General features: G+C 40.5%; 1 protein-coding gene across 5 annotated transcripts in view; it reads right to left on the bottom strand.

Moving 5' to 3' along the window:
- CPED1 (cadherin like and PC-esterase domain containing 1) overlaps positions 1-16,618 on the bottom strand; it is a 324,109-nt gene that overhangs the window by 23,005 nt on the left and 284,486 nt on the right. For 4 of the 5 annotated variants that reach the window (XM_055590783.1, XM_055590782.1, XM_055590781.1 and 1 more), the window contains 3 exons: positions 4,977-5,197; positions 4,613-4,714; positions 4,099-4,186 (listed from right to left, as the gene is read on the bottom strand). In XM_055590783.1, the coding sequence (XP_055446758.1) occupies positions 4,099-4,186; positions 4,613-4,714; positions 4,977-5,197 (411 nt within the window). Of the gene's footprint in view, positions 1-2,881; positions 2,998-4,098; positions 4,187-4,612; positions 4,715-4,976; positions 5,198-16,618 lie in introns of all 5 variants that reach the window. The other variant, XR_008718075.1, reaches the window with a different exon arrangement.

The following is a 16,618-nucleotide window of genomic DNA, read 5'->3' as shown; positions in this document are numbered from 1 at the left end:
ATTGGAGGGAAATATACCAGACTCTGGGCTTCCGTGATGGCTCAGGGGTAAAGAATCCGCCTGTAATGTGGGAGATGCCCGAGACGTGGGTTCAATCCCTGGGTCAGGGAGATCCCCTAGAGAAGGGCATGGCAACCCTCTCCAGGATTCTTGCTTAGAGAATCCCATGGACAGAGGAGCCTGGCGGCCTAGAGTCCAAAGGGTCACAAAGCACCTGAGCTCCTGCACACAAATCAGACTCTGGGTTGGGAGAGAAAAGGGAATAGCTCTGCAGGGGCATGGCAGATTTCAAGAGGGCTTCCTGAGCTGAGTGAGGTTTGCTGTTGGGTGGGAGTAGGGAAACAGGGGGAGTGGGCTTCTGGGAGCCCCAGAAGTGAGTGAAGTCTCCATCTGTTGCTTCTGTAAGTCATATTCCTCCCTCCCTCCCCAACCATGCTCAAGGCATTGATGGAGATCAGCAGAGGTTCTAGTTTAGGTCCACTGTTGAGAAAAGGGACTACTTCGTTAAGTATAACGGCTCCAGGATTCCTCATTGGCTTGACCAAGGCTTTCTCAGACCTACCTGTAGTCTGAGAGAGACTCTTGATACCTAATCCACCCTTCTTCCCCTCCTTTCGTATCAGATACATTACAGCCAAACATGGTTCCCAGTACATAGTGGACACTCAAGATATATTTGGTGTAAGACCGAGTGATATGCATTGGGTGGTGTGGTCTGAAACTCTTCCCACCTACTCCTGCCCCTCCCTTTTATTCTTCTAAGACATTCTTTCCAATAAATCCTCTTATCTGGTTGATCCTGTCCTCATGTCTGTCTCTTTGAGAACCCATACTACCACGGGGAGGGAATTATATTCCTCCTCCCTTTTCTAAAGATCAAAAAAAATTTTTTTTTATTTTCAAGGTAAAAAAGCAAATAATTATTTGCATTTGTTAAACCAACTGCAAGATAAAAGAAGCAGTACAAAGGTGTCTAATTTTCTGTCTTTTCTCTGCTTGCACACCTATTTTGGTGACATACAATGAAGAGTGTTTCTCCCTAAATGAAGGTAGTGAATAGAGAAGGATCATAAAGGAGAAATCTGGAGGAAAAGGAACAGATGGGAAACAGTCTGTGTCGTCTCCTGAAAAATACTGCTCAAGGTGTTCAATAATGTTTATAAAGTTTTTTCTTGTCTGGTTACAAGTACCCTCTCAGCTTTAAGGTGCCCAGTAATAAAAAGAAGAAACTTTGCAGTAAGTGGTTTCTAGAGAAAGGTCAGTTCTCTGAGAAAGAGACTCTGAGCCAGAAACCAGCAGGCAGGGGGCCAGCAGGAGGTACCCCCGTCCTTGGGATCAACACCTCCAAGGGAATGAGGGAAGACAAACTGGGCAGAGAGAGAAGTTGAGCTGCAATATTGTTGCAACACAGGCTTCTGCTGATCCCACCAGAAGTTCTAGAGCTGGGAAGAAGGCGCTTCTGAGATGGTCCAAATTTAGAAAAGGGGGCTGAGTCTTGATTGAGGCTCTGCCCAAAAGGAAGAGAGGCTTTCTGAGAGTCTCCTGTGTGCTGAGATTTGTCATTTGCATTTGGGGACCAGAATGAGCAATGCAGACCTCCCTCCCCTACCCCGACCTTGCTCCCACTGAGATTAGACCAGAAGGGGAGACAGACAACCAAGCCCGGGATCTGTTGAGGGACACAGACAAGGGCACCAGATAGTTACAGGAGCTCATGGCAGGAAGAGCCAATTGAGTCCAGGGTCTTCTCAGTTCGGAAGTCCTCAATTAGGTTTTCTCAGAGGAACCTGCACTTAAACTAACACTGGAAGAGTGACCGAAAGTTTCCCAGGTGAGAAGGTGGTGGAGAGTGGGCTCCAAGAAGAGGGAACAGCAGCTTTAAAGATCTGGGGGTGACTGAGAGCAAGGCGTGCTTGAGGAGCCGAAACAGTGGTGGAGTGAGTGTGTGTGTGTGTGTGTGTGTGTGCACATGTGTGTGTGTGTGTGTGTACATGTGAGTACACATGGGTGCATATACACTGGATGCAAGGACTAAGTCTACCTAGGAAGGTGGAAGCCACATCTTGAATGGCCACAATGAGGATGATGAATGCCAAGGTCTGATGACGAATTCAGGTTTCTTTTCCGCCTCCACTTATTGCCATAACTTCCTCTTTTGTTTTATCATTTCCCTTCCTCTTCTTCCTTCCTTTCATCTTCACCAAGTCTGCAAAACTGATGAGCACCACTGAAGCCCTGATGGCAGGCACAATGGTTCATGGTATCTGGCACATGGTAAGTGCCAAAGGTCTGTTTGCTGAGATGAGTTCATTCTAAATCTACCTGGAGGCATCACAGTTCCTCCAGTTCTGCTTGAGAGGCCGCAATCAAGGAAGCAAAATGGAGCTACCCGAGTCCTCAAGAAGGAGCTGCAAACATGACCTGCAGACCTCAAATAACATTAAAGGAGATTCAATTCATAACCCACAGAAGAAATGATCAAAAGACCCCTCTTCTAATCCCTGAATCCCTTCAGCTACCCCAGATGCCAAATGTCTCAACTCACTTTACATGACCTTAACCCTGCCTGACTTCAAGAAGCTGAATTTGGTGGTTTTACTTTGGCCACTTTCTACTGTTTCTCATGCTTTTGCACCACAGATCTGGTGGCCAGGAAAGTAAAGTTTCAAGAAAGGAGACGGGGATCCTGTGATGTGTGTTGGAGAAAGCTAGGAGCACTCATAATTGACACAAAAATAAATCTCACTTGGTTGACACATTCAATGGACAGCTTCCTGTCTCCCCAGTTCCCAGTGCTTCCTGAGCTCCCCCTGAGCAACTGCACACAATCTGGGCTGCCTGTGAGCTCTCCTTGCTGAGCAAGAGCAGCTGGTTGTCTTACCTACAGATGGTGTCTTTCTTTTATGAGGCTTGTATTTAGTGTTGAGACTACCGATTTACTGTCTTCTATGAGAACTGATCAGAGGCCTCGACTCCTTTCATTTATAAACATCCAACCTGAGGCAAAATGAATGATACTACTTCAAAGATGAATTCTGAAAGCAATCAGTCAGAAATCCTCTTCCCCAAAGCCACTCTTTTCCAAATTACTCATTGATACTGACAATTTCATATATGATTTTAGCAGGAGCCTTTACAGTGTTTGAAACGTGAATGAGGTAAGAGGATACTTACAACATAAGCCCTCTCATCTAACCCTCAGGTCTTTATTTTTCAAACTCTGGTCCCACTTTCTTCTTTATGAATTCAAAGCATTATTTATGGGCTGGTGTCCCCTTATGTTTTCCTTATGGGAAACAACGGAAACAGTGAGAGACTTTATTTTTCGGGGCTCCAGAATCACTGCAGATGGTGACTGCAGCCATGAAATTAAAAGACATTTGCTCCTTGGAAGAAAAGTCATGACCAACCTAGACAGCATATTAAAAAGCAGAGACATTACTTTGCCAACAAAGGTCCATCTAGTCAAAGCCATGGTTTTTCCAGTAAGTCATGTATGGATGTGGGAGTTGGACTACGAAGAAAGCTGAGCGCCGAAGAATTGATGCTTTTGAACTGTGGTGTTGGAGAAGACTCTTGAGAGTCCCGTGGACTGCAAGGAGATCCAACCAGTCCATCCTAAAGGAGATCAGTCCTGAGTGTTCTTTGGAAGGACAGATGCTGAAGCTGAAACTCCAATACTTTGGTCACCTGAAGTGAAGAACCGACTCATTTGAAAAGACCCTGATGCTGGGAAAGATTGAGGGCAGGAGGAGAAGGGGACGACAGAGGATGAGATGGTTGGATGGTATCACTGATGTGATGGACATGAGTTTGAGTAGGCTCCAGGAGTTGGTGATGGATAGGGAGGCCTGGCATGCTGCAGTCCATGGGATTGCAAAGAGTCGGACACAACTGAGTGACTGAACTGAACTGTCCCCTTATTTCTAGGAATCATTATAACTGATTTGAAATCATAATCCTTAAGTGTACCATCTGCTTTGAATTTTATGAAGGTTGTCGAATATTATACAGTGCCTTTTGGGTCCTTTTTCAGACACCAGCAAGGATCCTTATAGGAACCATGAAATTCACACAGCCTGGAAAATATGGATTTACCTGTGTTAAGAAGTGCACTCCATCCACTGGCAAATGAAATCCAATTCCCAAAGTTTTGATGATCACAAGGATATTGAGTAAGTCTTCCCTGTGAAATAAGCAGATCTCAAGTCATAAACTCTGATGACATTTCTAGATGTCTGTATTTACACAAGCAAGTGGAGAGGAATTCCTTTAGAATGTGATAATTGCCATATAGGACTAAACTCGCATTTTATAGATTTGCTGTACATTAGTGCTTTTGTGTGTGTGTGTATGTGTGTGTGTGTGTGGATAGTTTTATGTGTCAGTGGGCATGTTTTGATCTGTAGCAAATGGAGACTTGGATGCTAAAGAGCCATGTTGTGATTGGATACAAAAGTATTTTTGAAACATTTTAAACTGGACTTGAACTGCTGGATTCTAAATTACAAGTTATCCTTTATATAAAATCTTGATAAAATTCACTCACATCAAGAGTAAATTTTTTTTTTTACTTAGAATACAAATGATAATTATTGTTGCAGGAATTTACCTTTTTAAAACCTTGTGAATAATTTGCAGGTGATTGGAATTAAGCCACTGAACACCACCAACAACCAATACAGTCTGGCTGGTATTCTCCAGGGGACCTGATCTGAAATCCAGAAAGAAAAACAACACGTGTTGCTTTGAAACAGATGGTAAACATTTTAACAGCACTGCCTCACATTTCATTGAGCCCTAGCTGGCATCCTGATCACAAGACCTCCTTATCATTTCTACCTCGTTTTCAGCCATATTATTAATACTTGGTATTTAAACTTTTCAGCACATCTGATACACAGCAAACAATCATGACTGCTAGTAAAACATCACTACATTGTGGTATGGTTTCATTCAAAACTGTTCCATTGTACCTTTGCAAGAGATGTTCAAGGGCTTTTTCAAATGTTGGTCTCAAGGAAGGGCTCATCCAAAACCGGGGATAGTAGGAATAACTGATCAAGGTCTTCCCTCCATTGACATTGTGGTAGAATTTAGTGCCATGCACTTTCTGCCATTCCTCCAGGGTTTCATTTAATCTTTCAATCAGATAGTACATTATCCCTCTGTTGGTTGAGTCTCCAATGAAAAGAATCTACAAGTTAAAAAAAATTTTGCTTTCAAATCTGATGTGTATAAGACATAGAAGACTATAAAATAAGTAACCTGATGAAAACAGAGACATATATCCAATTGAAAGACAGCCCTTTAAACTGTAAGAAATGACATTAATTCTTCTCTCCCAAACCTGTTCATTTTCCTTTTCCATATTCCTAGTAATGACATAATCTACTGACCCACTAACTCATGTTTAAAGCTCTTTGCTTTCTTTATGCTATCTTTAATTTTTCTATCCCTCTTAGGCACTTCGCTTTCTCATCTAATCAGCTTAACGTGTTATTGATTCAAATAGTCATAAGGTATTCTAGTGGAAAAGGTCAGTTTTCATTCCAATCCCAAAGAAAGGCAATGCCAAAGAATGTTCAAACTACTGCATAATTGCACTCATCTCACATGCTAGTAAAGTAATGCTCAAAATTCTCCAAGCCAGGCTTCAGCAATACGTGAACCGTGAACTTCCAGATGTTCAGACTTGTTTTAGAAAAGGCAGAGGAACCAGAGATCAAATTGCCAACATCTGCTGGATCATCAAAAAAGCAAGAGAGTTCCAGAAAAACATCTATTTTTGCTTTATTGACTATGCCAAAGCCTTTGACTGTGTGGATCACAATAAACTGTGGAACATTCTTCAAGAGATTGGAATACCAGACCACCTGACCTGCCTCTTGAGAAACCTATATGCATGTCAGGAAGCAACAGTTAGAACTGGACATGGAACAACAGACTGGTTCCAAATAGGAAAAGGAGTACGTCAAGGCTGTATATTTTCACCCTGCTTGTTTAACTTCTATGCAGAGTACATCATAAGAAACGCTGGGCTGGAAGAAGCACAAGCTGGAATCAAGATTGCTGGCAGAAATATCAATAACGTCAGATATGCGATGACATCACCCTTATGCCAGAAAGTGAAGAGGAACTCAAAAGCCTCTTGATGAAAGTGAAAGAGGAGAGTGAAAAACTTGATTTAAAGCTCAACATTCAGAAAACGAAGACCATGGCATCTGGTCCCATTACTTCATGGCAAATAGATGGGGAAACAGTGTCAACAGTGTCAGACTTTATTTTTCTGGGCTCCAAAATCACTGCAGATGGTGACTGCAGCCATGAAATTAAAAGACGCTTACTCCTTTGAAGGGAAGTTATGACCAACCTAGATAGCATATTCAAAAGCAGAGACATTACTTTGCCAACAAAGATCCATCTAGTCAAGGCTATGGTTTTTCCTGTGGTCATGTATGGATGTGAGAGTTGGACTGTGAAGAAAGCTGAGCACCCAAGAATTGATGCTTTTGAACTGTGGTGTTGGAGAAGACTCTTGAGAGTCCCTTGGACTGCAAGGAGATCCAACCAGTCCATTCTGAAGGAGGTCAGCCCTGGGATTTCTTTGGAAGGAATGATGCTAAAGCTGAAACTCCAGTACTTTGGCCACCTCATGCGAAGAGTTGACTCATTGGAAAAGACTGATGCTGGTAGGGATTGGGGGCAGGAGGAGAGGGGGACGACAGAGGATGAGATGGCTGGATGGCATCACCGACTCGATGGACGTGAGTCTGAGTGAACTCCGGGAGTTGGTGATGGACAGGGAGGCCTGGTGTGCTGCAATTCATGGGGTCGCAAAGAGTCGGACACGACTGAGCGACTGAACTGAACTGATTCTAGTGCTGCAAGTGTACTTAGAGATGTTCCACTCTCTTTATTTTGTAGATGTTAGCTAGTTCAATAGAAGTCATGCTACTACTTGAGAAACAAGCCACAGAACTAGGATTTGATTTTCTGAAAAGCAGTCTATGTTCCAGGGTGCATGTCCCAGGGCCATTTGCCAGGGAAGCCTCTCATCTATCACCTCCTGTAAATTCCATAAGCACAGTCTTGCTTGAGGCTCCCATGGCCTCAAAGGTGTGGTGTTGTTAACACTTGCTTAATGGATCTTCTTGTATCGTGTGTGTGAGCCGCCCAGTCATGTCACACTCTGCCATGCCATGGACTGTAGCCTCCCAGGCTCCTCTGTCCATGGAATTGCCCAGACAAGAATACTGGAGTGGGTTGCTGTTTCCTTCTCCAGGGAATTCTCCTGACCCAGGGATCAAACCCGGGTCTCCTGCAGTGCTGGCAGATTCTTGACCATCTGAACCACCAGGAAAGCCCTCTTGCACCATTGCTGCCCTCTAATTCATTCTCCACACAGTAATACTGTGATAAATTTCCAAATGTCTCATCTCCCTTTCATGCTCAAAAATCTTATCAGCTCTCCATGTTCTGCAGAGTCAGGTTTTAACTCTGAGGTTCAGTTAACATTTACTGAATTTTTATTGCATATCAGCTTTTGCTAGGTGGAGATTTCACACTGAGTACTCACTTTTAATCTCCATAATCATGAGATGTGAGTCATTATCTCATTTCACAGATGAGGTATTTGAGGCTCAGGGAGATTGAGGTTATAAATCTAGTAAATGGGGAACACAGGACTCAAATCCAAGTCCTTGATCTCCAAGGGCAGGGTCAATGGCCCCATCCTCTCAACACTTTCCTTCAAGTAAGCAGGTCAGATTTCTACTTTTTCACTGAACATGATTTGCAGTCAACAACATCTGTTTTTCCTTGTGCTAATCCATCTGCCTACAAAGCCCTGCCCTCTGCAAAATAGTCTGTGTAAATGCTATACAACCTCCAGACTTAACACAGACGTCTCTCCTAGAGGGTCTTGTCCAATGCCCCAGTCAGAATGACCTTTCTGTCCTCTGTGACTTCATTATAATTTTCAGTTCCATTACTGCTTTTATTAAAGACTACATGAAATTACAGCTATTTGTGACTCTATCTTTTTTCTTATATCATATCAGTAAGTATTTAAGGTCAGAGTCAAGGTTAATTTCTAAATTCTGATTTCCCCCATAGTATTATGCATGCATTTAAAAAATATTTATTGAACTGAAAGTCAAAGGGACTTTTGTTAGAGACAATTCCTTTTAATGTCTCTGGATAAGGTTTAATTCCTTCTTCAGTTCTTTACTTTTTCTGTTGAGATTTCCCTTTGCATTGTGTGCTGCATGCTAAGCTGCTTCAGTCATGTCCAACTCTTTGTGACCCTATGGACTATAGTCCGCCAGGCTCCTCTGTCCATGGGATTCTTCAGGCAAGAATACTAGAGTGGGTTGCCATGCCCCCCTCTAGAGGATCTTCCTGACCCAAGGATTGAACCCACATCTTTTATGTCTCCTGAATTGACAGGCAGGTTCTTTACCACCAGCACCACCTGGGAAGCTCCCCTTTGCAATAGTTATGCACATATTTTCTTCTGATTTTAAAGTGGCCGCTACCATCACTTGTCAGGCACTACTGCATTCATCCATCCATAATGAATTTAGTGAGACTCTGCAAAGGTTTATTCTTTCATGGTATATTCAAGTAGCAGTGTGAAGAAATCCAGAAGGCATTCTCTTTCAGAAATTCCCTTCCAATCACTATTACAATAAGCATTGCCAAGCTCAACAGAGTGACCTAAGATGTCAAGGCCCCAGTCACTGATCCTCTAGGTCAAGTTCCATCTGGAGTGTCAACATCCCAATATAAGAAAAATACTCTGTGAAATCACTTGAAATTCTCCTTACTGGATTTGACCTATAACTATTTATTTGTTTTTCTGGTCCAGAATTCTGATTTTAAAAAGGAACTCTGAATAATCAGAAAAGCTCTTCCTTTCAGAGACTAGTAAAGATCCAGCTTTATTTGTGTTGTTAATAGTTTGCTGAGGCTGTCATAACAAAGCAACGCAGACTGGGTAGCTTAAATAACCGACATTTATTTTCTCATGATTCTTGCCCAGTAGTCCAAGATCAAAGTATTTGCATGGTAGGTTTCTTCTGAGAACATCTCTGCTTGACTTGTAGATGGTCATCTTCTCTGTGTCCACATACGGTCTTGTGTGTATGTCTATGTCTTAATCTCCTCTACTTATAAGGATACTAGTCATATTGGATTAGGGCCCAGCATAATGACCTTATTTTTTCCTTGTGCATGTGTGTTCAGTCTCTCAGTCATGTTTGACTCTTTGTGACCCCATGGACTATAGCCCCACAGGCTCCTCAGTCCATGGGATTCTCCAGGCAAGAATACTGGAGTGGGTTGTCATTTCTTCCTCCAGGGGATCTTCCTAACCCAGGGATCAAACCAGGTATTTGCATTGCAGGCAGATTCTTTAACATTGAGCCACCAGGCAAGCCCCCATTTTTCCTTAATTACTCCTTTGGAGGCCCTGTCTCCAAATACAGTCACATTCTGAAGTACTGCGAGCTAGGACTTCAAAATATGAATCTGGTTGGGTAAAAACACAATTCAGCTCTTAATACCAGTAAGGGACCTTGGCAATCCAGTCAAGCTAAATTTCCACTACAGATTTTTCTTACAGATTCTTTCCATTTCAGTATCAAGATGCATTATCTCTGTGCAGCCAGTAAGATCACTGGGTGTCTGTGTTGTGGGCTACAGAAGCTGAAGAAAATCCAAGTAGCTGCCTATTCCTAAGAGAAAACATATTTTCTAAATGTCCAGTCTTTTCTGTGGGGTTGTAGGAAGATGCAGACCACCAATGCATGACAGAGGCAAAGAATCTGTTTTTCAGAATTCTTAGGTACTGTTATTTATTAACCAGATGATCTTAGACAAAGTATGTGACCTCTTTGTGGGTTCATTTCCTTATGTGTAAATTGGGGAAAATAATGGCAACACCATAAAAGACTTCAATGAGCTTTTAAATACTTATTTCTGGCACCCAGCACACAGCAAGTAAGAGCCAGCATGAAGGCAGAGGAAAGGCAAGAAGCATTTTGGAATGCTCCTTGAGTGCCCTGCAGTGCACCGCTTGGTTGCTGTTCAGTTGCTAAGTTGAGTCCAACTCTTTGCAACCCCGTGGACTGCAGCATGCCAGGCTTCCCCATCCTTCACTATCTCCCAGAATTGGCTCAAACTCATGTCCTTTGAGTCAGTGCACTGCGAGGCACTTTATTTTATTTTTATATGACACCAATTTAATGCCATCAATTTGCTTTGTTTTAATAGGAAATAGTTCGTACGATTTTTTTCTTATAAGCATTCTGTAACTATCTTTGATTTCTCATTGATCCAAGATTTAGGAGAGGGAGCTTCAGTTTCCAAGTGGCTGCATTTCTGTATTTTTTTGTGTTACTGTAGTGTATACTTTGGCTGTTAATTGTTGGTTTTATGTAATATGTACTCTGGGATCAGTTAACATGTGAGATCTTAGTTCCCCGACTAGGGATCGAACCTGTGCTTCCTGTAGTGGAAGTACAGAGTCTTAAATATGGGACTGCCAAGGAAGTCCCTAGGCACTTTAAATTCATTAGCTATTTCAAAGAAAAAGTCAGTGAAGATAGGAAGTGTCTAAATCACAGCATCCTCTCTCTTGTCCTACTAACCCTGTTACAGACTCTCAACAGGGCTTGTAGGCTGCTGGTGAAGCACGTTCTGAATCAAGCAGACTGACAGCCTCTGAAAAGTCCCTCATGTATCCACTGCTCATCAGTAACTAACAAGCTCCGGGAAGAAGGAAGGGGCATCTGCAAAATACCACCACCATCTGCAAAACAAGTTCTCCTAAACTGCAAACAGCGAGATAGCATTTTTTGAATCTAGTAGATACAGCTCTGATATAGAAGACTATGTTCTAGAGAATTATTCTATCCCAATGCCTTCCTATTCATGAAAGATAGAAATGATAAATTATAACTAAGATGTAAATGCACTTGTGAATTTAAGATTGCTGGTTCTGTAGAGGAAGCCATTTTTGGAAGAGGTTAATTGGTATTCTTAACTAAAAGATTTCTAACTTCAAAATATCAGCTTTTAAAATACACATAACTAGAAAATAATACCAGGGATAAGCGTGGTTCTTTTCAGCCACATGATTCGTATTTGGTCTTTATTTAGATCATTCTACTTGGTGAAATTTTAAAAGGAAATGAGCAGGTTATTTGTTTTCAACTTCCATTGTAAAGGGTCTAAATTATCATAACATATACGTATAACTAGCCACACAATTTGTAAAAAATTCTTCTTTCCTGTGAAAATTACTACCTTATACTAGTATGCGCAGGTGTTGGCTGGCAGATGCAATCAAAGAAGAAAAAGTATAATTAACCAATACGCAATTATAAAAATAATCAGTTAGCAATAAAATATTAAAATAACTCTTTTTCCCTCTATCAATTTTTTTTTAAGCTCCAATGATATTAAGCACCACAGGAAAGTTTTTTCTTTCTTTGTTTTAACTGTTGAATTTCAAGTGTCCAGAATAGCGCCTAGAGTAAAAATTAGTCTTTATTTTTTAATGGAAGATTGGAGACTTTGATGTTCTGTATATAAATTGGCAGTTTTCTACTTCTAAGAAATACTTGAGAATGCCCATGAAAACATATTTTAAAAGCAAAATAAGTTGGAAGCAACATAACATATATCTATCAGGTTGATTATATTAAGGTATAATCATATACTTTAACTTGCTTACTCTTTTAACAATGATATTGAAATAAGGGTATATTCTGATGTGGAACATTTTAATTTACTTTTATAAAAATCTGATTATAATCAGAATATACATATTATTGAATTTTTGGAAAAGTAAAGCATATGAATGCATAGAAAAGACCCTGGTTATTTTGAAGTGAATGACAATTTATTCTTTTTACTAAAAATATGCATTTTCTAAGTGAACATATATTGGCTTTTTATGTGAATTAAAAAAATCAGTCAGCAATAGTGGCAGCAATTAGATTAAATCCTTGTGTTTAAAAGCATTTTGAAAACTCATGCAAAAATAATCAGCTTAAGTAACTTTACTTCTACTTCTATAGAACAATGGACTAAGAGGGAAAGATTATGCATTGGCTCAATAAAGCCCATCACAGGAATAACGTTAATAGTATTTTGGATTCCAGTGGCAGGTTTATTCCAAAGATTGAATGGCATTTTCCTATGCAGCGTCTCTCTTCTGGTCCTGGGATGCAATGCAGGGAGTCTACCTCCACCAATGTGGGCTCTGGAGAGGAGCAGAAACATCTGTGTCTCAATGTGGCATGAGAGGCTGGATCTCAGCTCATCATCAGGAAACAAAGATGTGTTTAGAAGAGTTTTGCATCTGTTACTATTCCCCAAACTTGACATGCAGGGTGTCACTGAAAAGGATAAGGTCTGGTGTTTTTCCTACTATTTTTCATACCGCCATGGACTATAAGACTTAGAAGCACACCTCGTTCTTAGGCTTTATTAAAGCTTGCACTTGATTTAAAAGTCTTCTTAAAAACCATGCAATGGTTTAATTATCTTTATTTTCTTTTCTAATTTCTCAACATGATATACTCCCTGCATTAGGTGACATAGGCTAAGTGCTATTAACAAATAGAGCCTTGCAATGTATAGTGGCCTAAACACTGTCGACGTATACTTCTTCAGGAAAATGGTCCAGGTGGTTCAAGGCAGGGGTATGTGTGGGGGCAGGGAGGTCCTTCAGGGTCCCAGGATGAGTAGACCTGGCCTTCCTCAGCTACAGTTTCTGAGAACTCACTGGGTGTTGACATCCAGCCGGGGGAGGAGTAAAGAGCTGCGAGGTTTCCTACGGGCCCACCCTGAGGGATGGGCCTGTCACTGCTGCCCACATACCATTGGTTAAAACCCAACCATACGGTCACACACCTGACTGCAAGGAAGACTGAGAAATGTAGTCATGCTTTGTGCCAGGAAGCGAAAGAAATGAATATGATGAATGCCTAGCTAGTCTTTACCACATTCTCTCACATGCTAAGTGTGGGAAAAAAGAAAAACCGCTAAATTCAGATTTTCCACCTGTGAATTAGCAAAAGTATGAGGTATATGGAGGGCTTCCTTTGTAGCTCAGTCAGTAAAGGATCTGCCTGCAATGCAGGAGACCCGGTTTCAATCCCTGGGTCAGGAAGATCCCCTGGAGGAGGAAATGGCAACCTACTCCAGTATTTTCACCTGGGAAATTCCAGGGACAGAGGAGCCTGGAGGGCTACAGTCCATGCGGTCACAAAACAGACACAACTAAGTGACTAAGCGACAACATGAAGTATATGAAAGGCTAAACTTATCATCCATACGATGCATAGAAGGGCTTCTACTCTTAGAGAAATGGGTTCTCTGGGACAAATACAAACAAGAACAATCATTTATCAGTGAAAATGCAATCAACACTTTCAGAATTTTTGATTAAAATGTAAAATAAAACAATTTTCTCCCCATTTTGTTTCATCATGAATAAAGGAAACTAATGCTGATGACACCCAAATATGTAAATATTTTACCCCATTACCTCCTTTCTCCACACTCACCAAAAGTAACAAGGAATAGTTAGCAAAGCAAGTTATAAAGAAATGAAGAGGGGCAATGGGGGCTCACTGTTATAACTCAATAGGTAGCTTGTTAGGGTCTCAGATTTTTCTGATCTGTTGGAGCTGGCAAAGAAGTGGGTATATGTAGAATCAATAGATAGGGAGATAAATCCTTGATTTAAAATAATTTTCCATCTTCCTTTCTTTCCTCTTGCATAGATTCTACCTTCAATATTCACAGAAATGGGGATATTTCTTCAGAGCCAACAAAGGGCGTGTAGATGCCAGCACAGATCTCAGCCAGTTAAATAGGAACCCACTGGAACCTTCCAAGAGGGGAAATTATATAGGAGCTCCTTGTCCATTAATCCTGACAACACCTACTTACTGAGGAGCTCTCATCATGGTAAATAACGGAAATGAAAGTGAAGTGAGGAGTAGTCTTATTCATTACATCTAGTCCAGGGCCAAGCATAGCCTATACATTTAGAAAGCTCCACATGAGCCTCATGATTGAGCACCACCACTCTCATAAGATAACTGCCAAGTGAGGTAGTAGAGGGTGAGTCAGCTCTAATATGAAGCTGAGACCGATCAGATGGCTAATGATATTTAGGGCAGGATGAAAATCAAGCTCAACAAAGCATTTCTCTATGAAATGTAATATGATTGCAATGAATGTTTTTCAATGATGCATTTTGATCAAACTGGCTATAGATGACCAACCAACGTACAGGCAAGTCACTCTAAAACACATGAAATTTAGCAAAAATGAAAACAAACAACAATATCACCTAGACATGGATTGTCTAGCTGCTTGGAACAAAAGTGACTTCTATTCTTCTATATACAGAGGAAAGCCCTTTACTCTGTATTGTGGGCTTTATGTGTATGCCATCCTTTCCTGGTAAGAGTCAGGTACACTCCTTTCCTTCTATTCACCTCTTTTTATTGAAACTGACAAGCAACAATGAATTGTGTAACCATAATGGAATTCACATATTAACCAGAACATACTATTATAAGTTGGGTGTACTTCAAATATGTAAACAACTTTAAGTCCAAATCAGTACTTAACTTGCAAACATTGCTTTAAAAATGTAAGTTACATTTCCTGTTTTAACAGCTGAGCTTAAATGCTTTCAGTAAATATTGCCTTTTTATATTTTCCTTTCTGAATTGTACCCTTCTGTCAGGTATTTTATTACTGAGTAATAAAATTACTGAGTTTGTCAGCTGAACTATGTTTTCAACTGACAAACAAAATACAAGCTCATTTTATTCAGTTTGGTCAGATTCCTAAGTTTTATCAGTTATAAATTTCACTATCCTCCTTCTAAACTATTTCTTATGTATTTTGCACTCTGATTACAAAACTATGCTCTGATAAATTTTTATAAAGCTCATTTTATTCAGTTTGGTCAGACTCCTAAGTTTTTTCAGTTATAAATTTCATTATCCTCCTTCTAAACTATTTCTTATGTATTTTTTGCACTGTGATTACAAAACTATGCTCTGATAAATTTTTATAAATGTTCCATTCAAAATTTACTGAGTAAGAAAGAGGCGTGTATGTATTTAGAGACATTTGTCAGAGTACAATGTAACACATAGCCTATACTTTTTCAATGGAAATTTTGCTTTGACTCAGCATGATGGTACATCATAAAACCTATGCATATTTACAAAAGCCTACAAATTAAGTAATTCATATTTGGATAAATTTAGAGTTTAAAAGGGGTCTCATATTTACTTGCCCTCCAGACACGAACAAGTATGCCATAGAAACTGATACAAACGCTCTGAGAAGCCCTGTGTCATCTTTGTCTCAGAGACCAGCCTCCCATTCATAGAAGTAAAGGCTAATGACTGAAGTATAAAAAGTTTGGCCCCTCTTACACATGGAGTGCAGTGACATTCCCAGTCAAAGTTACAGGAAACCTGAACCACCTCTTAAACCCCAATTGATTCGTGTTTTCTTCCTTCTCCACAGGTGGGCCTCCATTTCCAAGTATAGCTTTCCACTCATCAATGTAAAGCAGTAGTAAAATGATGTAAAAGGTCATAATAACAACATAAGGAAATTCAACTGAGAAAAATGAGTACTTCGAGATTTTAAAGAAAGTAGAACACTATTTGAAGGCCTAACTTTCCAGTAAGTCTCATGGGCCCAAATTCTGTCTCCTTTAAATTTGGTTCTTTGGAAAAAGATAACTCAGTTTAATGTATTTTCTTAAAGGTCGCCTTGATTGAAATTTAAAATAAAGTTCTGTTTTTTGTAACACAACGTATTTGTACTACTATACATGGGAACAGTGACATGTTGGATTCTCACTGTTAAATTTTCCATATTAATTGAAATTGAATTTTCCATATTAACTGACAGCCTTCAAATGAGGAAGGGCACTGCACCATTAGAAATTGCATGTCTAGGTATGTCTCCACTTTTACACAATCCAAGATGCATAAATTGGAGCAAACTGAACATGAGGAACTCAGAATCATCTCCATGTACCCTTCACCTGCTTGGTTCCTGCCCATTGTCTGTTCCCCCCATTCTCTGTTCCCTGCAGTAAGAGAAAAATCAAAGGAAGCACTAAGCTCAAGTGATATGACCCTCACTGCAGGTTCTTTTGAGAAAAATGAAGATCTTTTTTTTTCTAGTTCAATTAAACTATTTCAAAGTCATGTGATTGGTAGATTGCTTATAACTACCAACACCACTCTGCCCGGGCACTTTCTCTTTCAGCAACTCTCCAAGGCTCTCCCAGCCAGGTCAGGTGTCAGCCTCTGGGCTTTTCCCAACCTCTGCAGTGATTGTGCTATACTGTAAAGATCACTTGTCTTCTCATTTGTCTCACTCCTCTCTCATTTGTCTTCTCCTACTAGATATCTGGCACCTGGAGAATCCTGCTGTGCACACCCAGAATAGATTCATAGCTCAACAAAAGCTAGGTGAATGAATAGACAAGGTGACAGCCCAAAAGTTAGAAAAAGTGATCTGGGCTTAACTGTGTTAAGTGATCAGCTGGATT

This window comes from Bubalus kerabau, chromosome 8 (assembly GCF_029407905.1).
Source record: "Bubalus kerabau isolate K-KA32 ecotype Philippines breed swamp buffalo chromosome 8, PCC_UOA_SB_1v2, whole genome shotgun sequence".
In the NCBI taxonomy this organism is placed as follows: Eukaryota; Metazoa; Chordata; class Mammalia; order Artiodactyla; family Bovidae; genus Bubalus; species Bubalus kerabau.
This window is presented reverse-complemented; position numbering and strand designations above follow the sequence as displayed.